This window comes from Carcharhinus amblyrhynchos, chromosome 26 (assembly GCF_965287045.1).
Source record: "Carcharhinus amblyrhynchos chromosome 26, sCarAmb.v2.hapA, whole genome shotgun sequence".
Taxonomy (NCBI): domain Eukaryota; kingdom Metazoa; phylum Chordata; class Chondrichthyes; order Carcharhiniformes; family Carcharhinidae; genus Carcharhinus; species Carcharhinus amblyrhynchos.
Window position 1 is genome coordinate 12,522,970 of NC_137349.1, and position 25,668 is coordinate 12,548,637.

The 25,668-nt window shown below is 46.3% G+C and overlaps 1 protein-coding gene across 1 annotated transcript in view; it reads left to right on the plus strand.

Annotated features, from left to right (window-relative positions):
* The first annotated feature begins 1,856 nt into the window (after positions 1-1,856).
* The window catches only part of ushbp1 (Usher syndrome 1C binding protein 1), a 29,727-nt gene continuing 5,915 nt past the window's right edge, over positions 1,857-25,668 (plus strand). Inside the window, exons 1-12 of the mRNA XM_080213119.1 lie at positions 1,857-2,013; positions 4,961-5,136; positions 7,578-7,720; positions 8,630-8,781; positions 11,491-11,697; positions 12,436-12,573; positions 12,764-12,912; positions 15,141-15,281; positions 16,117-16,223; positions 16,631-16,784; positions 19,075-19,381; positions 24,825-25,004. Coding sequence (XP_080069245.1) covers positions 2,008-2,013; positions 4,961-5,136; positions 7,578-7,720; positions 8,630-8,781; positions 11,491-11,697; positions 12,436-12,573; positions 12,764-12,912; positions 15,141-15,281; positions 16,117-16,223; positions 16,631-16,784; positions 19,075-19,381; positions 24,825-25,004 — 1,860 coding nt within the window. The 5' untranslated portion in view covers positions 1,857-2,007. The remainder of the gene's footprint in view (positions 2,014-4,960; positions 5,137-7,577; positions 7,721-8,629; positions 8,782-11,490; positions 11,698-12,435; positions 12,574-12,763; positions 12,913-15,140; positions 15,282-16,116; positions 16,224-16,630; positions 16,785-19,074; positions 19,382-24,824; positions 25,005-25,668) is intronic.

The following is a 25,668-nucleotide window of genomic DNA, read 5'->3' on the forward strand; positions in this document are numbered from 1 at the left end:
ATGATGCAGTTCACAAATAAATTAATGTCCTAGAATTTTACAGTACAAAAAGAGTTCCTTCAGCCCATCATGCCTGTGACAGCCACCAATCTATCCTAATCCCATTTTCCAGCACTTGATCCGTAGCTTTGTTTGCATCAACTAAACATTTCATATCAGTCATGTGCAATATCTGGTCTCAATATTTAAAAAAGGATATGGAGAACTAGCAGAAAAGATTCGCATGGATGATAGCAAAACTGAGAGGTTCTACCTGGATAGGTTGGATCAATTTTCTCTTGTAAAGAGCTGAAGGGTTAAACTGATAAAGTTTTTCAGATTTATACTCAGGTTTGATTGGTTAGATACAGAGAAAATGTTTCCTGTCAAGTGGGAGACTAGAATTAGGTGCCAGACATATAAAATAGTAACTATAAATCCAATAGGGAATCCAGGAGAAATGTCTTTGTCCAGAGAATGTGGAACTCACTCCCACAGCATTAAGGTGAATAGCAGATAAACATTTGCAAGGTGATGCATTTTGGTAGATTGAACCAGGGCAGGGCTTACTCAGTTAATGGTCAGGCACTGGGGAGAGTTACAGAACAAAGAGATCTAGGGGTACATGTTCATAGCTCCTTGAAAGTGGAGTCACAGGTGGACAGAGTGATGAAGAAGGCATTCAGCGTGCTAGGTTTCATTGGTCAGGAAATTGAATACAGAAGTTGGGACGTCTTGTTGAAGTTCTGCAAGACATTGGTAAGGCCACACTTGGAATACTGTGTATAGTTCTGGTCACCCTATTATAGAAAGGATATTATTAAACTAGAAAGAGTGCAGGAAAGATTTATTAGGATGCTACAGGGAATTGATGCTTTGAGTTGTAAGGACAGGCTGTATAGACTTTTATCTCTGGAGCATCGGAGGCTTAAGGGGCATTGATCAGCTAGATAGTCAACATTTTTTCCCAAAGGTAGCAGAGTCTAAAACTAGATGGCACTAGTTTAAGGTGAAAGGGGAGAGATACAAAAGTGTGCAGAAGGGCAATTTTTTCACATAGAGAGTGGTGAGTGTCTAGAACAAGTTGCCAGAGGCTGTAGTGAGATGGGTACAATTTTGCCTTTTAAAAAGCATTTAGACAATTACCTGGTTAAGATGGGTATAGAGGGATATGGGCCAAACACAGGCAATTGGGATTAGCTTAGGGATTTTAAAAATAGGGTGGCATGGACAAGTTGGGCCGAAGGGCCTATTTCCACGCTGTAAACCTCTATGACTCTATTTAAGGAGAAGCAGAATATGGATGAGAAAAGAACAAAGGGCAATATTGACTGAGTGAGATGGAGACAGGACGACTGGAGGTTCACACGGAGCCTGAACAGAGCAGATGAGTGAAATAGCCTGGATCTCAAGTTTTAAAGTTTATTTATTAGTGTCACAAGTAAGGTTTACATAAACACTGCAATGAAGTTACTGTGAAATTCCCCAAGTTGCCACACTCTGGCGCCTGTTCGGGTCAATGCACGTCTTTCAGACTGTGGGAGGAAACCGGTGCACCCAGAGGAAACCCACGCAGACACGGGGAGAACGTGCAAACTCCACACAGACAGAGATCCAAGCCGGGGAATCGAACCCGGTCCCTGGCGCTGTGAGGCGGTGGTGCTAACCACTGTGCCACCGTACCACTCCTGCGGTGTAAATTGATGCGTTCCTCGTGTGGCGACTGGCAGCCTTTGAGGGTTAACCTGAAAGAGGAAATTATAATCCAAAAGGATGTTGACTTTCAGCAGACCAGGGGAAGGGCGATTCCGGCAGGAAATCTCAAAGGCTGATAACTCTCAGAATCTTACTTGCCAAGTTCAGAAAACAATCCCAAGTTTGACCAGACAAACCCTGAAGTCAGTGAAGCCAAGAAGCCAGCAAATTCCTACCTAACCTTTACCCTACACCATTCATCAAGTAGCATCTTTGTAAAGAAAGGAAGGAAACAGCGAAAAGAACCAGAAGTTTCGGAAGGGGTGTTCCGGCATGGAGGTACAATCTTATATAAAAACACTCCTTCAACTTCATTGAGCTGTTCAATAAGTGAACCATTCGATCCCTAAGCTGCTGCATTCAGAATGCTCAGATACAATGTGAGGAGCTCTTAATGCTGAGGGAGAGTTTTCACCTGGGACTGATCGAATCTTTCTGTCCTATTGCTGTTCTTTGTTGCTGTTGTCGTGGCACAGTGACATAGTGGTTAGCACTGCTGCCTCACAGCACCAGGGAACGGGTTTGATTCCCGGCTTGGATCACTGTCTGTGTGGACTTTGCACGTTCTCCCCGTGTCTGCGTGGGTTTCCTCCGGGTGCACCGGTTTCCTCCCATTCTGAAAGACGTGCTGGTTGGGGGCATTGACCCAAACAGGTGCCAGAGCGTGGCAACTAGGGGAATTTCACAGGAACTTCATTGCAGTGTTAATGTAAGCCTTACTTGTGACACTAATAAATAAACAAACTTAAACTTTGTAAAATGGGTCTGTATCTGGTGAACATTGTTGGTGTTTGTCCACTTACAGTGGGTTCAGTTGCACGGAGAATCGAGAGAAAAGAAAATTTCTATAGCGCCTTAAGGACCTCAGGAAATCCCAAAAGGCTTTACAGCTACTTTTAAAAGTGTAGTCACTGTTGTAATGTAGGAAACATGGTAGCCAATTTGCGAAGAGCAAGATCCCACAAAAAAAATCTGATTACCACCAGATAGTCTGTTTTTTAGTAACATTTTAAACCTTAGTGGGGAGGTTTAGGGGAGATTTGATTTATTTTTATAAAGTTTATTTATTAGTCACAAGTGAGGCTTACATTAACACTGCAATGAAGTTACTGTGAAGATCCCCTAGTCGCCAGATTCCGGCGCCTGTTTGGATCAATGCCCCTAATCATCATGTCTTTCAGTCTGTGGGAGGAAACTGGAGCACCCAGCGAAACTCCACACAGACACGGGGAGAACATGCAGACTCCACACGGACAGTGATCCAAGCCAGGGATTGAAACCGGGTCCCTGGCACTGTGAGGCAACAGCACTAACCACACCACCCAATAAGGAATGTATGTGATAGAGGAAATACACCAAAGGAAACAGATTAGGTGATTACCCAGAGTGGAAAGATGAGGGGTGAGATTCTCCAGTCTCCCAGCCGTGTGTCTCCTGCCTGTGGGAGACGGCGCGTTATTTGCTGCCAGTGGGTTCTCTGGTCCTGCCACTGTCGATGGGAATTCCCATTAACATCACCCTATACCAGTGGGAAACCCACAGGTGGGGCTGCGCTGCCAACAGGATTGGAGAATCCCACTGGCATGAGCAGCTGGAGAATTCTAACCAAGATTTTTTTACCCAGTGAGATGTTGTGATCTGAAAAGTGCTGCCTGAAAGGGCAGTGGAAGCAGATTCAGTGAGAACTTTCAAAAAATAATGGGATAGTTGAAGAGCTGAAGGAAATTTGGCATGTCAGCTACGATTCTCACCAACTTTTACAGGTGCACCACAGAAAGCATTCTTTCTAGTTGTATCACAGCTTGGTATGACTCCTGCTCTGCCCAAGACTGCAAGGAACTACAAAAGGCCATGAATGTAGCCCAATCCATCACACAAACCAGCCTCCCATCCCTTGACTCTGTCTACACTTCTCGCTGCTTCAGCAAAACAGCCAGAATAATAAAGGATGCCATGCACCCTCGACGTTCTCTTTTCCACCTTCTTCTGTCAGGAAAAAGATACAAAAGTCTGAGGTCACATGCCAATTGACACAAGAACAGCTTTGTCCCAGCTGCTATCAGACTTTTGAATGGACCTACCTTGCATTAAGTTGATCTTTCTCCACATCCTAGCTATGACTGTAATACTACATTCTGCATCGTCTCCTTCTGTATAGAGCACAACAAACAATACTTTTCACTGCATGTTCATATATGTGACAATAATAAATCAAATCAAAAAGAATTTACAACACTATGGAATTCAAGCCGTATCTCTCCTTTCTCTTGAAAAAAAGCAGTAAGGTGTTTAAAGTGATTAAAGGTTGAGATTGGTTTCGTCTAGTGGGGAGGAGAGTGAGGTCGGCTTTGATATGGAACAGATGCTGTCTTATTGTGGATCCAGTCCCAAAACAAATCATAGTCAAAAGTCAGCACCTACCAATCATAAAGTGACTTGTTTAAAGGGAAGTGATGTTATCCAGTCATAAAGTCATAGAGCAATACAGCACGGAAACAGGCCTTTCGGTCCAACTGGTCCATGCCGACCACAGTGCCCTCCCAGCTAGTCCCAGTTGCCCATGTTTGGCCCATATCCTTCTAGAACTTTCCCATCCATGTACTTATCCAAATGCTTTTTAAATATTGCTATTGTACCCGCCTCAACCACTTTCTCTGGCAGTTCATTCTAAGAAGTCTCACAACATCAGGTTAAAGTCCAACAGGTTATTTGTAGCAAACGCTACTAGCTTTCTGTCGATCTTCCACTCTAGTGACATTTGCTCCAAATAAACCTGTTGGACTTTAACCTGGTGTTGTGATACGTCTTACTGTGTTTACCCCAGTCCAGCGCCGGCATCTCCACACCAGCTCATTCTATATCAGCCAATGCCAATGGATAAACAGAAACATTAACAAGCTAAGAACAGAAGCCATTTGCACCCAGATTATTCAAGGTTCCTTTTGCAATTTAGTGATTGTTCACATGTTAAAGAGCTTCCTGCTTTGTCTAATGCAGCCTCTGCCCTCTTAAGATCAAACAGTCACACTTGACAACAACAGCTTGAATTTTAATAGCAGCATTTGTACTACAGGCTGTCCAATGTTGTGTCACACAAGGACCTGTCACACAGGGAATGGTTACTCACGGACACATCAGTCATTGATCCATCACACGTATCTGTCACATGGCCTCTTTGCATCATATTGTGTAGTGTTGTGAGTGTTGTTTTTTACCATCTGTACAGTTCCCGGACTCTCTGTTGACCACGGACTCCACAGAGGTGAATTTGGAGGTGCCGGAGGAGGAGGAAGAGGAGGAGGCATTAGCCGTGCTACATTATGAAGAACAGATCACAGAGTTACTCGTTGTTATTGCTGAGCTGAACAGGAAGATCGATAGACTCACAGTGACAACCATCAGGTGCGCACGGAAACCAAGTGTTTCTGATTACTGTCTCTTTCTCCTTTCCTCATGACTACTCATCCTGGGTGACGGGGTTAGGTGGTGGAGGTTGGGGGGGTGGGTAGTGGGAATGGTGCTAGCCAAGCCCCATGGGTAGGGAGGGGTCAATTTGACAATGAAACCTCAAAACCTACTCCCTGTGTCATTTCTCAGCTCATGACCCAGGTTCCTCCAATTTATTTCCTTGTGTCTGATTCAGCTGCAGTGCAAATCAAATGTAAATGTCAGGCTTGTAAGAAGGATGCGCATTTCTATAGCGCCTTTCATTCTGTCAGGATGTTTCAAAGGACTGCTTCATCGCAAATAGCTAACCTCACCTGTTGTTCGAATGTTTGAGCTATCTTACCCTCAGCTAGACTTCACGCTTTTCTGGTCTGGTGGTGACCTGAAGCCCAATTTGTGAATATGCGCGATACATAGCAAGCAATAATCTCATGGGATAGCCAATATCCTGTGAGGTAACATCTATAGCTCCCTGATTGGATCACCACTGAAATGCCTCAACTAATCAGAATTGACGTGCCAGCCAATCACTGCACTTTTCTGATGCAGTATAATTTGTTACTCCCTTTGAAATTTGGTGGTCTGGCATTTGTCCTGATGAGTGCAAGATGAAAAACTTCAACAACTTGTCTCTTTTTATTTAGCAATACTCAGGTTCTGTGCGACCAAATGACTATTCTAGAATTTACTGTGGAATTATCGAAAGGAGGGAGCAGTCATCTCTGCTGGAGACTTTTTTATTGCTTCATGGAATGTAGGCATCACTGGCTGGGCCAGCACTTATTGCCCATCCCTAATTGCCCTTGAGAAGCTGGTGGTGAGCTGCCTTCTTGAAATGCTGCTGTCTTTGTGATGTAGGTACACCCATAGTGCTGTTAGGGAGAGAGCTCCAGGATTTTGACCCAGCGACAGTGAAGGCACGGCAATATATTTCCAATATTTCAGGATGGTGAGTGACTTGGGGAGGAACCTCCAGGTGGTGGTTCCCATGTAATGTTGCCCTTGTCCTTCTAGATGGTAGAGTTTGGAAGGTGTTGTTGAAGGAGCCTTGGTGAGTTCCTTGTAGGTGGTGCACACGGCTGCCACTGTGCATTGGTGGTGGAGGGATTGAAGTTTGTGAATGGGATACTAATCAAACAAGCTGCTTTGTTTTGGATGGTGTTGAGCTTCTTGAGTGTTTTTGAAGCCGCACTTATCCAGGCAAGGGAGAGTATTCCATTACACTCCTGACTTGTGTCTTGCAGATGGCGGACAGGCTTTTGGGAATCAGGAGATGAATTATTCATCACAGAGTTTCCAGCCTCTGACTGCTCTAGCAGACAGGCTGTGGAGAGTCAGGTACATTTACCAGAGAATTGTGGAATTCCAGTTCAGTTTCTCCTATTGATTTCCTAGCAGGAAAGAAAGCAGGAATCTGTCCACCCATCAATCGTGTAAAATATAAACTACCCTGTCTCCAAGAAAGGAGAGCACCTCATAACTGCTCATTCTCTCTATAATAACCCATTATCTCTACTTTGATTCTCTTTTGGAGTGACCAATACAGAATAAGTGACCGAGAGTGACTGACCAGAGGAATGACCCCTTAGAGTGACCAGCCCAGAGTGACTGACCCAGAGTGACCAGCCCAGAGTGACTGACCCAGAGTGACCAGCCCAGAGTGACTGACCCAGAATGGTCAGCCCGGAGTGACTGACCCAGAGTGACCAGCCCAGAGTGACTGATCCAGAATGGCCAGCCCGGAGTGACTGACCCAGAATGGTCAGCCCGGAGTGACTGACCCAGAATGGCCAGCCCGGAGTGACTGACCCAGAATGGTCAGCCCGGAGTGACTGACCCAGAATGGCCAGCCCAGAGTGACTGACCCAGAATGGCCAGCCGAGAGCTTCCATTTCAGGTTAACTGGCTCAGAGTGACTGATCACTCAATCCCCAGCAACCAAAGCATGGAGACAAGCCCAGAGTGACAGTGACCAGCCTGGAACAGGCCGAATGACTCAGAGTGACTATCCAGCAGTGAGCGGCTCAAACTGAGCACTGAACTCACAAAGATTCCCCACCCCTACCCCTCACCCCACCCCACACGCACCTTTTCCCACTCCAACCACCCCTTCCCTACCCGATGTCTGGACAGGTCAGTGCAGGAATCACCAGAAAGAGTCACTTCCTGCAGTGGGAGCTGCTTTCTGCAGGGTTGGCAGACTGTGCTTTCTCCATTCAATCTCCAGCTCCAACCAATCTGTGCATCTTGTTTTTGGGTCGGAATCGCAATGGACTCAGTCTGGCTGCTCACCTGTCTTTAAGAAGCCTGAGGCCTCCCCCCCACCTCCAAAAAAACCCACTGCATTTTGCTCACTCTCGCTTTCCAGTTTTCTTATCGCCTTACTTTCCTTGCAGGGAAGAAGATGAATATCTGGACACTTGCTCAGACCTCAGTGACAGTCATTACCTGGAGGACAGCGCCTGTCTCGGTTCAGACCAAGACCCAGCCACTGACTCAGACTGTCCAGCACAACTTTGTCAAACCTCGAGGATCACAGGTCAGTAGGAAAGGGCCTCCATGAGAATCATGGATTATCTGTTGTTTTTTGTCAAAGCTCATGGGTTCAGGTGAGGGAGTGCTGCACTGTCAGACGTGCCAACTTTTGAAATAAGAACTGAAACCAAGGCTTTATTTGCATATTTGAGAAAAGCCTGTGTTTTCTTTCTGTGCAATGTTCCCTTTGGGATAGAAGTGGAAGCGGGAAGTGGAAGGGGTAAGTGGATTCCTCTCAGAGAGAAATGCCCAAAGCACCTGAGTTTGCCTTGGGGATGGAAATTGAGAGGCAAAGGGTAAATAGAAACTTAATTGCAATGGTGGAAGCTTTCAACCTGTCTTTGTGGTAGACCATCCAGTTTAATGTTTCAGTGTTTATCACAATTGATCAGGATCTGTCTCTTTTGATCTCTGTAACCCCCACTAACCTGCAAATCCACCATTTCCTTTGTTCCATCACTGATGGCTAAACTCTGGAATTACCTCCCTAAGCCTCTCCTCTTCTCTACCAATCAATCCTCCTTTACAATTCTCCTTAATATCTTTGCCAAAGGATTATCTGGACTCGAAATGTCAGCTCTTTTCTCTCTTACAGATGCTGACAGACCTGCTGAGATTTTCCAGTGTTTTCTCTTTTGGTTTCAGAATCCAGCATCTGCAGTAATTTGCGTTTACTGCTTAATACCCATTGCTTTCACCAAATGTTTGCCCACCAGTTCCTGATACTTCCTTATGTGACTCATTGATAATGCTGTGTGAGGCTCCTTGGGATGATGTTTTACCACGCTAAAGGCGCTATATGAATGAAAGTGATTGTGGCTGAGGCATAGTTAAACTCCTGCCGTGAGGTTGAGTTTGGATGCTCCTGATTCCTGGCCTCACCACTATCACCCCGTTCCATTTCCTGTCTCAGGAGAACCGTGTGAGCTGTCCCAGAAACTGCATCAGGTGCTGACGGAACTCGAGGACACAGTCCGAACCCGGAGGGCAGGAATTCCACATCGCTACACTGACCCTGACCAGGAAGAGGAGGCAGCACTCACCCGCTGGAAGCTGGTCACTCAGGTAAGGGTCAAAGGATCTGGACATTGGGTCAGACTCTGGACGCTGGGTCAGGGATCTGGACACTGGGTCAGGGGTCTGGACACTGGGTCAGATTTTGGACACTTGTCAGACTCTGGACACTGGCTCAAAGGATCTGGACACTGGGTCAGGAAGCTGGACACTGGGTCAGACTCTGAACATTGGGTCAATAGTCTGGACACTGAGTTAAACTCTGGACACTGGGTCAGACTTTGGACACTGGGTCAAAGGATCTGAACATTGGATCAGAACTTGGCACAGAGCTGAATAATTTATTAAATTATTGTCTTAATACAATGTCAGTGTCATTAGCAGGTCCAGGACTGAAGTCTCCAGGCCCACTAGACTCTCTCCCCCTCCTCTGTCAGGAGTGGCTCAGTCCAGTGGGGTTTACAGTAGCTCCCCACTAGCTCATGCTGAGAGGGGTGCCCACCTGGCACTGCCAGCCTGGCCCCCGGCACTGCTCAAGGGGCAAAGTGGCTATGCCTAAGGGGGCATTTTGGCACTCCCCACCGGGCATCAGGCAGTGCCGGGGGTGGGCCTAATGGGCCGGGGCCTAAAGGGGCAGAGTTTCTGAGGGCGATTGGTGTGGGTGGGGGGACCTGAACCACTCTACAGTCCGGCTGGGTGACAGAGGGAGGGAGGCCAGCGATCGGGGCTGGGCATCGGGGTGGGGCTTTGGTCTGTGGGTGGTGGGGGGGGGGGGGGGGGGGCGGTTTCAGGGCTGCGGTGGGGGGGGGGGAGATTGGAGCCTGGTGGGGGTGAATCAGAGATTGGCACTGTCAGGGGGGTGAGATTGAGGTGATCTGGGGACTGCAGAGTGAAGGGGAGAGTGCGAGGCTGACTCAGATATGTCCGGGGGGGCTAGGGATCGGGCTATGGAGGTTGGGGGGGTGGTGGTGTCAGTGAGGCAGCGATGCCACGGTCGTGGCTCTGACCAGTGATCGGGAGGCCAGCAGTTTGGGTCTCCTGAAATGTGCCAATCTTAGCACTGGCAGATTGGCACATATGTAGTGATCCGCTCAGCGCTATGCTGCCAGTCTTTCCAGTGGGAATAGGCCCCGCCTGCAGTGTTTTGAACTGATTCACGCTAGTGCACTCTACAATGCACAGAGTGTGGGAGATTCATTCTGAAACTCCCATTAAAAAAAATTGGGATTTACTCCAGTTTTTACACAAATTCGACTCTCAGAATATTTTTGGAAGAATTGCCCCTGCGGCTTGCACACGTAGCTTCCAGCTAACAACATTAGCCTTGTTCTAGGCGTTCTTGTTTGTACAGAGTACAAACTGAAAGTGAAACTGCAGCCTTTGCAACACCCTAATGACATCACTGACAAATCATGTAATCAGCTCTTAAAGCAATCTGTAACCATTTAAATACATAACACAAAGGATGGTCACTAATAGATCAAATGAAGAAGTTTGGAGGAATGGTGAGTGTGGTGAGAATGTGGAACTCACTGCCACATGGTGAAGCAGAGAACATTGTGCATTCAGTGGAAGTTTGATGCAGAACATGAGAGAGAAGGGAATTGTGAGATATGAAGTGGCAGAATTGGAGGAGGTCTTTAAAGTGGCAGGCGCCTCTTGTGGAAGAGAAAAGAATTGGAGCGAATGGCCAGTCTCTCTGCTATTGATTCCAGGGTGGGATTCGCTGAAACTTAAAAGGGTGAGGGATAATGTGACTGAGGTTTTCCAGACACAAAGGTGAGCAGATTGGATAGAGGGAGAGAAATTATTGTTGGTTGTGGAAGAGGGAAGTCTAGCATGAGGGGAGCAGAGTTTAGAAAACACAGCCAAATCTTCCAGGAACACTTTTCCAGACAAAGAGTGGTAGAAGTTTGGAACTCCCTTCCACAACCAACAAATGTTCATTTTACAATTGAAATTGATAGATGATTGTGAACCGAGGCTATTAAAGAATATGGGATTAAGGTGGGTATGTAACATTAGGTCACAGAGCAGCCCTGATCTCATTGAATGGGAGAATAGTCTCGAGGGGATGAATGGCCTCCTCCTTTTTCTGATGTAACATTTCTGCACATAGGTCCTTAGGTCCTCCAAACAAAGCAGCCAGCATAATCAAGGCCCCACGCACCCCGGACATTCTCTTTCCCACCTTCTTCCTTTGGGAAAAAGATATAAAAGTCTGAGGTCACGTATCAACCAACACAAGAACAGCTTCTTCCCTGGTGCCTTCAGACTTTTGAATGGGCCTACTTGCATTAAGTTGATCTTTCTCTACATCCTAGCTATGACTGTAATAGTACATTCTGCACTCTATTGTTTCCTTCTCTGTGAATGTCTATATAGCGTACAAGAAGCAATACTTTTCATTGTATGTTAATACATGTGACAATATTAAATCAAATCTAATTCTAATCTAAATCATTCCCATTTTCCTAGCACCCAGGAGGATTGATGGGAGGTGGTGGGGGGATGGTGTGGTTAAGTGTTCCAGTTCACCTTGGAGCAGTTGCCCCCACCCCCTGCTGTGGCCCTGCCCCACCCCCATCAGTAGCTTCGTTTGGGGTTTATTATCAGCCTTTTCCCCCTTACCTGCCTCGCAGAACTGGCTTATTCAGTAAACAGCTAGAACTCGGATTACCCACTAAGACTTGGCTAAGTTATGCGCCCATGCTTGTGTTACTGTTGCTGTAACCAAACCCCACTTAATCTCCACTCCAGAGGATTGAGGAGGTGGAACGGGAATTGGGGGTTGACCTGACCCCAGAGCTGCAGGAAGAAAGGAGTCAGTGGGAAGCTGAGCTGGATTGTCTGAGAGAGAAAAATCAACACCTTGCAGATCAACTCCTGGAGAAGGATCGGGAATTGTGGCGAGTCACTGCTGCTCTCGATGGGATTCAGCGTGAGAGGAACAAGCTCCAGCTAAAGGCAAGTTACTCACTATTATGCTCTCCATCTGCCCAAAGGCACTGTCACCCAATACAGACACGATGGGCTGAAAGGCCTGTTTCTCTGCCGTATCACAGGCAGACAATGGCAGACTGTGCAGAATGAATGAATGTGCAGTGAGTTATTGTAATCTGGAAGGTGCTGCCTGAAAGGATAGTGGAAGCAAATTCAATTGCAACTTTCGAAATGGAATTAGATAAATACTTGCAGGAGAGATTTGCAGGGCGATGGGGAGAGAGCAGTCGGAGTGGGATTAATTAGTTAGATAGCTGGATGAGAATGTTAGCATGGGGTTCATATTGCTGGATGAGTAACACAGAGATCTGGTTTAATGACCCAAATATCAGAGTTCAAATGGCACAGGGGAGCTGAGGAATTTAAACTCAATTGCATGTATGTGAGTGTATGTGCATGTGTCTGTGTGTGTACATGTATGTCTGTGTGTACACATGTGTGTTTACATATGTGTCTGTGTGTACATGTGTGTGGGTATGTGTGTGAACATATGTGTCTGCATGTGTGTGTGTCTTGTGTCTGTGTGTGTGTACGTGTGTGTGTACATATGTGTCTGTGTGTACGTGTGTGTGTGTACATGTGTATGTGCGTACATGTGTGTGTGCCTGTCTGTATGTGTGTGTGTGTGTGTGTACATGTTTGTGCAGTGGGAGGTCACAATGTAATATTTTCCCTAATCACTGTTTCTGATTGCTACTTTAGGCTGATGACCTGCTTACATGTCTCCAGAGTTTGCAGCAGAGCGGGACAATCTTTCCACCTCCCAGTCCATTCCCCAGGATCATGGGTGCAATCACAGCTGGATCCAACACTGCTGACACTGAGGCAACTGTAAACACTGTAAGTCTCAGGGGAACAAGCATTCTTAAAAATGTTCATTTCAGAATGATGTGTCAGTGGTTTTGCAGATACTGCCTGTGGTTTTGTACAGCGGCCTGGGTTAATGGGCTGGGAGCCAGTCCTTTCAGAAATGGGAACCATTTATCCCTGGAATGAGTGCTTTCATTCCTTGTCCTTGTCTCTGCTGCAGGATCCAAGGTTTGTGGTCGAAAGATTTACGCAGTCCTTCCAAGATTGCTCCAGTGTCCAAGATCTTTTCCGATTCCTTCATGCACATGGATCCAATGTGACCAGACTAAGGATCCGGGATTCTGAAATTAGTGAGGATCAGCTGAGGAAGTAAGCCAGATTCCTGACCACTGGTATATCATAGAAACTTAGAAGATAGGAGCAGGAGGAGGGCATTCAACCTTTTGAGGCTGCTCCGTCATTCATCACAATCATGGTTGATTGTCCAACTCAATAACCTAATCCTGCGTTCTCCCATAACCCTTGATCCCATTCGCTCCAAGTGCTATATCAGCCGCCTCTTGAATACATTCAATGTTTTGGCATCATATACTTTCTGAGCTAATGAATTCCACAGGTTCACCACTCTTTGGGTGAAGAAATGTCTCCTTATCTCCATCTTAACTGGTCGACCCCGAATCCTCAGACTATGACCCCTGATTCTGGACTTCCCCACCATCGGGAACATCCTCCCTGCATCTACCCTGTCTAGTCTTATTAGAATTTTATAAATCTCTATGCGATTCCTCCCTCATTCATTTGAACTCCAGCGAAAACAATCCGAACCTAGTCAATCGCTTCTCATACATCAGTCCTGCCAACCCTGGAATCAGTCTGGTAAAACTTTGCTGCACTCCATTGAGAGCAAGAACATTCTTCCTCAGAAAAGGAGACCAAAACTGCATACAATATTCTAGGTGTGGCCTCGCCAAGGCCCTGTATAATTGCAGCAGTTTTTGCATCCCAGGTCTTGTACTCAAAACCTCTCGCAATGAAGGCCAACATACCATTTGCCTTCTTTACCGCCTGCTGTACCTGCATACTTACCTTCAGTGACAGGTACACAAGGACACCCAGGTCCCACTGCACACTTCCCTCTTCCAATTTACAGCCAGTCAGGTAGTAATCTGCCTTCTTGTTTTTGCTTCCAAAGTGAATAGCCTCACACTTAACCAAATTATACTGCATCTGCCATTGATTTGCCCACTCACCCAACTTGTCCAGATCATGCTGATGGATCTCTGCATCCTCGTCACAGTTCATTCTCCCACCCAACTTGGTATCATCAGCAAACTTTGAGATGTTACATTTTGTTCCCTCATCCAAATCATGAATATATATTGTGAATAGCTGGGGTCCCAGCATCGATCACTGTGGCATCCCATTAGTTACTGTCTGCCAATTTGAAAAACACCCATTAATTCCTACTCTTTGTTTCCTCTCTGCAAACTAGTTTTCTATGCATTTCAATACACTTCCTCTAATCTGATGCGCTTTAATCTTGCACGATAATGTCTTGTGTGGGACTTTGTCAAATGCCTTCTGAAAGTCCAAATGTATCACATCACGAGCTCTCCCTTGTCAACTCTACTATAGAGCATTCCAACAGATTTGTCAAGGACAATTTCCCCTTCATAAATCCATGCTGACTCTGCTACAAGGTCCTTAATCATGAATTTGAGAATTTCCCCACTACTGATATCTGGACTTCTTTGCCATTTTCTTGTTCAAATATTTTACGGACAAGTTTTTAAATTATTTTTTCACGGAATGTGGGCGTCGCTGATTAGGCCAGCATTTAATGTCCACCCTTAATTGCCCCTTGAGAAGGTGGTGATGAGCCGTCGTCTTGACCCGCTGCAGTGCCTGTGGTGTAGGTGCATCCACATTGCTGTTAGGGAGTGAACTAACCACTGTACCACCGTGCCACCCTTAAACGAATCATTGGTCCCAATATTAATCCCTGGGAAAAACCTTCTTCCTGGCTGAAAAACAACCGTTCTCCACCGATCTCTGCTTGCTGACTCTCAGTGTATTGCCGCTCCCTTTCATCTCATCAGTGTCAATTTTTCTGACCAGTTGATGATACAGTGCATTGTCAAACACCCGTTACTCTGCCCAGCCCCTGCTGAAGACGCTCCCGCTCTGCTGATAGGAACATGACAGACCTTTCACCCAGCTGTGATGGTGGACTGGCTCAGATTGTGTGTGACTTTGGAAGGGTGCAAAGCTTTAATAATTGTTCTCTTGCTGTGGCATTGCTTGGGTGGCATGGTTAGCACAGTGGTTAGCACTGCTACTTCTCAGTGCCAGGGACCTGGGTTTGATTCCCAGCTTGGGTCACTGTCTGTGCAGAGTCTGCACATTCCCCCCGTGTCTGCATGGGTTTCCTCCAGGTGCTCTGGTTAGGTGCATTGGGTGCGCTAAATTTTCCCTCAGTGTAACTGAACTGGCGCCGGAGTGTGGCGACTAGGGGACTTTCACAGTGACTTCATTGCAGTGTTAATGTAAGCCTTTTTGTGAAACTAATAAATAAACTTTACCTGTTTTTGCTGTAGCTGTATTGACAAATGGAAAAGCCACAATGAGCAGCTGTCAGCAGTCCTGCAGGAGAGTAAAGGTGACTGCGAGAAGCTGAGCATGCTACTGGGGAAACATGAATCCAATGGCACTGCACTGCGGCTGGCCCTACAGTACAGGTAAGGCTAACCTCCTGCACCCACAACCCATCCAGTACAGCCACTCATTCATCCCAACCTGTCAATCTTCACAACAGCATCTCATTCCTGAGACTTGAGCATAAAATGTAACGGATACTTTCTGTGCCATGGGAGTGGCGCACTGTCAGAGGGTCAGTACTGAGGGAGTGCTGCACTGTCAGAGGGTCAGTATTGAGGGAGTGCTGCACTGTCAGAGGGTCAGTATTGAGGGGGTGCTGCACTGTCAGTGTATCAATACTGAGGGAGTGCCACACTGCCAGCGGGTCAGTACTGAGGGAGTGCTGCACTGTCAGACGGTTAGTACTGAGGGAGTGCCGCACTGCCAGAGGGTCAGTACTGAGGGAGTGCCACACTGTCAGAGGGTCAGTACTGAAGGAGTGCTGCACTGTCAGAGGGTCAGTACTGAGGGAGTGGTGCACTGTCAGAAGGTCAGTATTGAGCCGAGTGCCGCACTATCAGAGGGTCAACACTGAGGGAGTGCCACCTTGTCAGAGGGTCAGTACTGAGGGAGTGTCACCCTGTCAGAGGGCCAGTACTGAGGGAGTGCCGCCCTGTCAGAGGGTCAGTACTGAGGGAGTGTCACCCTGTCAGAGGGTCAGTACTGAGGGAGTGCTGCACTGTCAGAGGGTCAGTACTGTGGGAGTGTCACCCTGTTAGAGGGTCAGTGCTGAGGGAGTGCCGCACTGTCAGAGGGTCAGTACTGAGGGAGTGCTGCACTGTCAGGATGGCACTCCAAGGTCTGATAGAATTTAATATAACAGCCTTTCAATGTTATTGCTGTGGAATTGAACATTTGAACCTGTGTTTCCTGCAGTGAGCAGAGTACTGATGCCTATGAACAGCTCCTGAGGGAGGTTGAAGCTAAAGGGAGCTCCCTGCGGAGACAATTAGAGGCAGGAAACTGGCACTCTGAAAAGTTGGGTAAGCAAAGTAAATCAACTCATCTTAGGAATGTGGTGTAAAGCAGAGAAACCCCTGGAACATGTTCACCATCCTCATAAAAACTCCCATCCGCACCTGCATCCCACTTGCTGGAAGATGGAGAGGATGCAAACTAGCAGTGGGAGAGTGGGACAGGAAGGGGGGGTCTGTCCTTCCCCTCTGTGGGTACAGGACAGCCTTCCTTCTTGAGACTTCCTCCAGAAAGAGTTACAGCGCAGAGAGCCTGTGTGCCACTGCTGAGATATCCCTGGATGTTCTTGTGAAAAGCCAGGTTTGACACAATGGGGCAGTTGTTTCCCTCTTTCTCGGAGATAAAAGTAAGTTTGGGTGTGTTTGGGGACGTTAGTCCAGACTAATTTTAATTGTTTCTTCTGCTCGCTCTTTAGCTCATTGGCGCATAGACAAAGTTGGCAGACTTGCCAGTAAGGACACAGGAGTCCCTGGAGCTGACACTTCGACACCGGCGGGGAATGTTCATGGCATTTACCCAACGACTGCTGATCCTCAACATCAGGCCCCATCAGAGCACACGCAGGACAGGTGAGATTAAATACTATGCGTCTCAGTCACAATTTACATTCTCTTATTGCCTTTAACACAGTAAGACATCCCAAGGTGCTTCACAGGAGCCACATATGGAGTTGCCAGGACATGTGGCCAAAAGCTTGGTCAAAGAGGTTAGAGCATCTCAAAGGAGCAGAGAAAGGTGGAGAGGTTAGTGAATTCTAGAGCTGAGCAATGAGGCAGCTGAAGGCATGCCCACCAATGATGCAGAAATTAAAATTGACGATGTTCAACAGGCCAGAACTGGAGGAGGACGGCAATCCCAGTGATTGTGGGATTGAAGGAAGTTACAGAGATGGTTATCAGTTATATCACCCTCTAGTCTTCTAAACTGGAGCCTAGTCTGTACAGTCTGTCCTCATATTAACCCTTTAAGCTTGAAATATGGTTATTTAGGGAAAGAAGGTGATTGAATAGAGTAGGTCTATATCCCGGAGTTTACAAGGAGCGATCTCATTGAAACATATAAAATTCTTCATGCCGTTGACCAGGCCTGAGCATGGAGGAGGTTTCCCCTGAGTGGACAGGCTCGAGCTGGGGTGGGGGGGGGTCACAATTTCAGAATAAAGGATCAATCATTTAGGACCAGGTGGAGGAGGATTTTCTTCCCTCAGAGGGTTGTGAATCTTTGGAATTCTTTACTCCGGGGGGTTGTGGAAGTCAGATGTTGAGTTTACTCAAGACTGAGATGGATAGAGCTCTGGACGTCGAGGGAATTAAGAGGCATCGGGATAGTGCAGGGATGTGGAGTTGGAGCAACAGATCAGCCTTGACCAAGTTGAAGCAGTTTGTGTCCGATTGCAGCAAGATCTGGACAATATGCAGGATGAGGCTGACAAGTGGCAAGTAACGTTCACGCCACACACCACACAGGTGTCAGGCAATAACCATTTCCAAAAAGAGAGGATCTAACCATCACCCCTTGATATTCAATGGCAAAACCATTGCTGAATTCCCCCACTATTAACATCCTGGAGGTAACCATTGACCAGGAACTGAACTGGACTAACCATATAAATACTCTGGCTACCAGAGCAGTAAAAAGTCTGACAACACCAGGTTTCAGTCCAACCGATTTATTTACTGAATTTTTTGAATAGGTTTGGACTGAAACCTGGTGTTGTCAGACTTTTTACTGTGTTTACCCCAGTCCAATGCCGGCATATCCACATCATGACTACCAGAGCAGGTCAGAGGCTGGGAATCCTGCAGTGAGTAACTCACCTCCTGACTCTCCAAAGCCTGTACACCATCTACAAAGCACAAATCAGGAGTGTGATGGAATTCTGTCCATTTGCCTTATTGAGTGCAGCACCAACTACATGTAAGAAGATGAACACTTTCCAGACAAAGCAGCTGCTTGATTTCTACTCTTTCCACAAATATTCACTCCCTCCATCACCAACAAATATTGGCAGCAATATGTACTATCTACAAGATGCACTACAGGGATTCACCAAGGTTCCATTGGCAGCACCTTCCAAACCCACAACCACTGCCATCTAGAAGGGCAAGAACTGTAGATAAACTAAACTCACTGGAGTTTAGGAGACTGAGAGGGGACCTCATAGAAATTTATAAAATTCTAACAGGGTTAGAAGGGTAGTGTCAGTAAAATGTTCCCAATGGTGAGGAAGTCCAGAACTAGGGGATCATAGTTTGAGGGTAAGGGATAAACCTTTTAGAACTGAAGCGAGGAGAAATTTCTTCACCCAGAGAGTGGTGAATGTGTGGAATTCACTCCCACAGAATGTACTTGAGACCAAAATGTTGCCTGATTTCAAGAAGAAATGAGGTATAGCTCTTGAGGCTAAAGGGATCAAGGGATATGGGGGAAAGGGGATCAGGATATTGAATTTGATGATCAGCCATGATCATAATAAATGGCATAGCAGGCTCGAAGGGCCAAATGGCTTACTCCTGCTTTAGTTTCTATGTTTCTAACAGCTGATACCTGGGAACACCACCATCTGGAGGTTCCCCTCCAAGTCACTCACTATTCTGACTTATATTACTGTTTCTTTACTGTCACTAGGTCAAAATCCTGGAACTCCCTCCCCAACAGCACTGTGGGTGTACCTACATCACAGGAACTGTAGTGGTTCAAGGAGGCAACTCACCACCACCTTCTCAAGGGCAACTAGGACAATAAATGCTGGCCTAGCCAGTGACACTCATATCCCATAAATGGATTTTAAAAAAGGATTGAAGGGCTGAATGGCCTTCCTATTTATTCCAAATTTAGTCCTTATGTTCTCACTTGCAGTACTTCCAGTATCTCGGGGGAGCCAGAGGGTGATGATGTTGAAACTCGTCTGAGAGGAGACGTCACAAGGCTCCGAGTCAGCTGTGCTTCAGTAATGCTGACCATCCTGGAACTGGGAGACACAGCAGCCCACCTGAAACGCTATCTCCCCACCCCCTGGGAGGGTGAGGCCAGCTCTCAAAGCAGTGAGACTGGAACAGTCACACAGGGTTTGGTGGTGCCTGGGATTGGCACACACTCACACAAGATGGTTCACCAACACAAGAAGGCAAAGAAGGAAGTTCTGCAAGAACTTGTGACTGTCAGGGTAAGTGCCGTTGGTGAGGGTATTGATAGATTTTTGTTGGGTCAGAGTATTAAGGGTTAAAGGAACCAAGGTGGACAAAGCATACCGTTCACAGAGAAGGAAACAAGAGGGTACAGAATGTATTGTTACGGTCATAGCTAGGGTGTTGATAAAGAACTTAATGCAAGGTAGGTCCATTCAAAAGTCTGACAGCAACAAGGAAGAAGCTGTTCTTGAGTTGGTTGGTACGTGACCTCAGATTTTTGTACCTTTTTCCCGACAGAAGAAGGTGGAAGAGACAACGTGAGTGGATGAGTAGGCTAAAAGGGCCAAATGGCCTCCTTCTGATCCTATAGAATTGTAGAAGCTTACAGTAGAGAAAGAGGCCATTCAGTCCATCATGCCTACGCTTGTTTCCACTACCCCATCTTTTCCCACAGCTCTGTAACTTTCTGCCCTTCAAGTACTTATTTATTCCATTTCCTGTTCAAAGTAAACACAAAAATTGCGGATGATGGAAATCCAAAACAAAAATGGAAAATTCTGGATAAAATCAGAGCGGCATGGCGGCACAGTGGTTAGCACTGCTGCCTCATAGCGCCAGGGAACTGGGTTCGATTCCGACCTTGGGTCACTGTCTGTGTGGAGTTTGCACGTTCTCCCTCTGTCTGCGTGGGTTTCCTCCGCATGTTCCAGTTTCCTCCCACAGTCCGCAAGCACTGTTGGCTCGGTGGATTGGCCATGCTAAACTGCCCCTTCAAAATGTGTAGGTTAGGGGCATTAGTGAGGTGAATACGTGGGGGTGACAGGAATAGGGCCTGGGTGGGATGCTCTGTCAGAGAGCCAGTGCAGATCGATGGGCTGAATGGCCTCCTTCTGCACCATCAGGATTCTATGATTATGGTCTATGAGAATGGCTGGCAGCATCTTTGCGAAGAGAAAGAGAGATAATGTTATTCGCAGCATTATGGAAGTTATTACTGAATCTGCTTCCACGACCCTCTCCGGCAGCACATTCCAGGCCACTGCAACTCACTACAACTCTCTGTAAAAGCTTCCCCTTCATGTTGAACTCTGCTTCTTTTGGCAATTATTTTAAATCTTGTCACCCTCTGGTTCCCAGTCCTCCTGCCACTGCTAACAAGTTTTCCTTATTTACATGATCAAAGCCCCTGTATGGTTTTGAATGCCTCGATTAAACCTTCCCTTAATCTTCTCTGCTCTAAAGAGAACAACCCCAGTTTCTCCAGTCTCTCTGCATTTTCCTCTGTTTTCTGTAAGCAGGCACTAGCGCAGAGACAGTATCGGAGCCGATGAGGTTTAACTAAGGCACGATTATCATTTGCTCAAACTTTTCCCAATAAAGAAAGTGGTGGCATGGACAAGTTGGGCCGAAGGGCCTGTTTCCCTGCCGTAAACCTCTATGATTCTATCTGCTTTGATGATTAAAATATAATCGGTAAGGACAGTTTTTAACAAGTTTCTGCAGAAATAGGACTAACTTATTGCATTGGTTCATGGGAATAAAGGGATATGGACAGAGCGAGAGCGCGTGGGTTTAGGATATTGTTTGTAAGGAAAATAATGCCTATCCCACACAGGATGGGCTGAATGGCCTGTTTCTATGTTGTAATTCCCATGCAAACCTACAGTGAGGGGAGCAGCAGGATTCTTACTGTTAAAGGAGACAAGTGTTTGCATTTCTATAGCACCTTACACAGCCTCAGGGTGTCCCAAAGCACTTCACAACCAACAGAACATTTCTGCAGAGCAGTAACTGTAGTCTAGGAAGCGCAGCTGTCAGTTTCGCTTAGCAAGATCCCACAAACAGCAATGTGATAATAACCAGACAGTGCGTTTTTCATGTTGTTGGCCGAGGGGTAAATATTGGCCACTGGACACAAAGGAGAAGTCCTCCAGCTCATCTTCCAATAGTGCCCTGGGATCTTCAATACCCATCTCAGAGGGCAGGCAGAACCTCAGCTTCACATTTCATTCAAAAGATGGCACCTCCGACAGTGCAGCACTCCATCAGCGCTGGCACAGAGTGCGACAGCCTAGATCAGGGGCTTAACTCTCCGAAGTGAGGGTTCAAACCCTGTGACCTGCTGACCCAGAAGTGATAGTGCATTCCACTGAGCCAAACTGCCACATGGCTAAAGTCGTGCCACGTGATTGGTGGAATCTATATCTCAGTAACAGCCAGGGGATTGGTGGAGTGGTTTAAGGGCGTGGAAATCAAGGGAAAAGCTAAAGGGGATCAATACCCCACCCCCTCCCCCCACAGTGTCTTTGTAGAGTCTAAGTGACTGTTTCAGGGCTCTCTGGAGACCAGGTATCACCAAAAACTTCAGCCAATACAAAGACTCACAAAGCCAGTGGCTCGGTTAAAGACGTATCATTATTTGACCAACAATCAAAGGGAGAGATGAGCATTGGGCAGTCCAGTGTCTCTCTAGAAGGGAAGGCTTTGACCCACTCTGAGGTTACAATATGTCCGTAAACACAATTCTACATTTCTCAAATTTGCTCCTCCTGCCTCTCCGGTAATAATGATTCAATCATCATTAATATAAATCAATCGCTATTAACAATGGCTATATACCTTAACCAATTGCATTCTACTCTCTGACATCATGGAATTTCATTGGTCCGTAGAACCTGGATGCCGCACTTACGCAAGGATATTTTGGCCTTGGAGGGAGTGCAGAGGAGGTTTACAAGGCTGATGCCGGAGTTGAGGGGGTTGAGCTATGAGGAGAGGCTGAATAAACTAGGCTTGTACTCGTTAGAGTTTAGAAGAATGAGGGGAGATCTCATTGAGACGTATAAGATGATGAATGGGATGGATAGGATAGAGGTGGAGAGACTCTTCCTGCTCAAAAAAGACAGTAGGACTAGGGGGCACAGCCTCAAGATAAAGGGGAGGCGGTTTAGAACGGAGTTGAGGAGGAACTTCTTCACTCAAAGGGTGGTGAATCTCTGGAATTCTCTGCCCGTTGAAGTGGTGGAGGCTGCCTCGCTAAATATTTTTAAGACGCGGATTGATGGGTTTTTGATAAGCGAGGGGATTAAGGGTTATGGGGAGAGGGCGGGAATGTGGAACTGAGCCACGACAGATCAGCCATGATCTTATTGAATGGCGGGGCAGGCTCGAACGGCTAGATGGCCTACTCCTGCTCCTATTTCTTATGTTCTTATGTTCTTATGTTCCTCCCCCTTTTGTTGATACTTCTTCCTTTGTTGCTTAGCAACCCCTGCGTTCAGCTACAAAGGTCAAAGTTAATGTTCCCACCAACTCTTGCTTACATCAATGGACAAAGCAGACATATATACATTCTCAGGTCAGAGAAGACCTGCCTTATCCGGACAGTGTGAACAACCCTATTCAGAAAGGGCCTCTAAGAACCTAATTGCTAGTAACTTTCGCTGGTAAGAACTTGCACATTCTGTGGTGTCATTTTTCCAAAGAATGTGGTTCTGTCTGCTAAAGCTTCATCCCATCACCCCTTGCAGCAGCCTGCCTTTGGCTAAAGTGTACAGTTACTTTTTAAAAATATAGCTAATACATTTTAAAACACCAAAATACATGTTTAAATCAGAAATATTTGTTCAAATCTTAATACTTAATTAAATTTCTGACTGTATCTATACCATTTTCATGTAGGCAATTCCCCCATTAGACTCTAAGTCGGATATGAGGTCATTTCTTTTATTGCTGGTGTTTTATTAGTGATTTAAATCCCTGATTATTTCACAGAATTACAGAATCCCACAGGGCAGGAGAGGCCCTTTGGTCCATTGAATCTGTACCGACACATAAAAGATCTTGATTTGCCCTCCTAATCCCGCTTGCCAGCACTTGGCCCATAGCCAAGTACTCATCCAGGTACTTTTTAAAGGATGTGAGGCATCCCACTTCCACCACCCTCCCAGGCAGCGCATTCCAGATCATCATCACTCTCTGAGTAAAAATGTTTTTCCTCAAATCCCCCCTTAGCCTCCCACCCCTCACTTTTAACTTGTGTCCCATCATTACTGACCCTTCAATGAAGGGGAACAGCTTCTCCCTATCCATTCTGTCCATGCCCCTCATAATCTTGAACACCTCAATCAGGCCGCCCCTCAGCCTTCTCTGCTCCAGAGAAAATAACCCGAGTCTATCCAACCTTTCTTCATAACTTAAATGTTCCATCCCAGGCAGTAAACTGGTGAATCTCCTCTGCACCCCCTCCAGTGTATTCACATCCTTCCTATAATTTGGTGACCAGAACTGCACACAGTGCTCCAACTGTGGCCTTACCACTATACAACTCCACCGTGAGCTCTCTGCTTTTGTAATCTATACCCTGATTGATAAAGGCAAGTGTGCCATATGTCTTTTTCACCGCCTATTAACCTGCCTTTCTGCCTTCAGAGGTCTATGAACAAACATGCCAAGGTCCATTTGTTCTTCAGAATTTCCCAGTATCAGACCATTCATAGTATACGTCCTTGTCAAATTACTCCTTCCAAAGTGTATCACATCACACTTTTCAGGGCTAAATCTGCCACCTATTCACCTATTTAATCATCTTATCTATATCCTTCTATAGCCCAAGACACTCAACCTCACTGTTAACCACCCGGCTAATCTTTGTGTCATTGGCAAACTTACTAGTCCTACCTTATACATAGTTATCTATGTCATTATATAAATGACAAACAATAGGGGGCCCAGCATGGATCCCTGTGGTACGCCACTGGCCTCCAGTCACTAAAGTAGCCATCTATCACCACCCTCTGGCTCCTATCGCTAAGCCAATTATTAATCCACCTTATCAGATCACCTAGTATTCCATGTGCATTAGCCTTCTTAATGAGCCTCCCATGTGGGACTTTGTCAAAGGCTTTGCTGAAATCCATGTAAATTACATCAACCGCACTACCCTCACCCGCACACTTGGTTACACGCTCAAAAAATTCAATCAAATTTGTTAGGCATGACCTCCCCCTGACAAAACCATGCTGACTATCCCTGGTCAAACCTTACCTCTCTAAATGGAGATAGATTCTTTCCTTTGGAATCTTCTCCTGTAGTTTCCCAATCACAGACGTGAGGCTCACTGCTCTGTAGTTCCCTGGCTTGTCCCTACAACCTTTCTTAAAGAGTGAATCCACATTAGCTGTTCTCCAGTCCTCTGGCACGGCACCTGATGAAGGGGCAGTGTTCTGAAAGCTTGTGCTGCCAAATAAACCTGTTGGACTTTAACCTGGTGTTGTGAGACTTCTTACTGTACCTCCCCTGTGGCCCGGGAGGAATTAAAAATTTGGGTCAGAGTCTTTGCAATTTCCTTCCTTGCCTGAAATTTGAAATTTCTCTAACTTAATATGAATTCCTCCTTTATTGCCCAAGTTAATTGTTGTGGAGTATCTTAGTACATATTGATTATCTCTGATCTGCTCCTGCTTGATGGATTATCAGGATGAGATTTCCTGGCTGAAAGGTCAACTGAGTTGGATGAAGAAGGAGAGGAGAGAGCTGGAGCAGAATCTGCGATCCCAGGAGACTCAGGAAATGGCCACAATCCTCCTCCTCACACACTGGCAAGCAGAGCGTGAGGAGTGTCTGCAAGAGCAACACATCGCACGCTGCGTCAAGGAGGTATGTCCAAGGACAGAGATACAGGCATCTCACTGATGGTGTAGCAGTATCCCTGCTCCTGACCAATATCTGGGGAGGCAACGGCCCAGTGGTATTATCGTTTGACTATTAATCAGGAAACTCAGCTAAATTCTGGGGACCTGGGTTCGAATCCTGCCACGGTAGATGGTGAAATTTGAATTCAATTAAAAATATTTGGAATTAAAAATCTACTGCTGACCATGAAACCATTGTTGATTGTCAGAAAAGAAAGCATCTGGTTTACTAACATCCTTTAGAGAAGGAAATCTGCTGTCTTTACCTGGTCTGGCGTACACGTGACTCCAGAGTCACAGTAATGTGATTGAATCTCAACTTCCTTCCAAAGGCAATTAGGGATGGGCAATAAATGCTGGCCAGCCAGTGACAACCATGTCCCATGAATGAATTAAAAATCTAGTGACCATTTCTGAAGAGCGTTTAAGTCTAAGGCTGAGCCATACATCCTGCCAACATTCACCCTTGGGCTTACAGACAATGCCTGGCCACGTGATGAGACTGCCAAAGATGGCTGGGGGAAGCCTTGTGGATCTCAGTCAAAAGACCATATCTGAGGGGTAGAAAGAGAGAGAAAGCAATGAAATAAATCAGAGCACTCAGAATTGTAAGCTCTTAGCTGAGGATC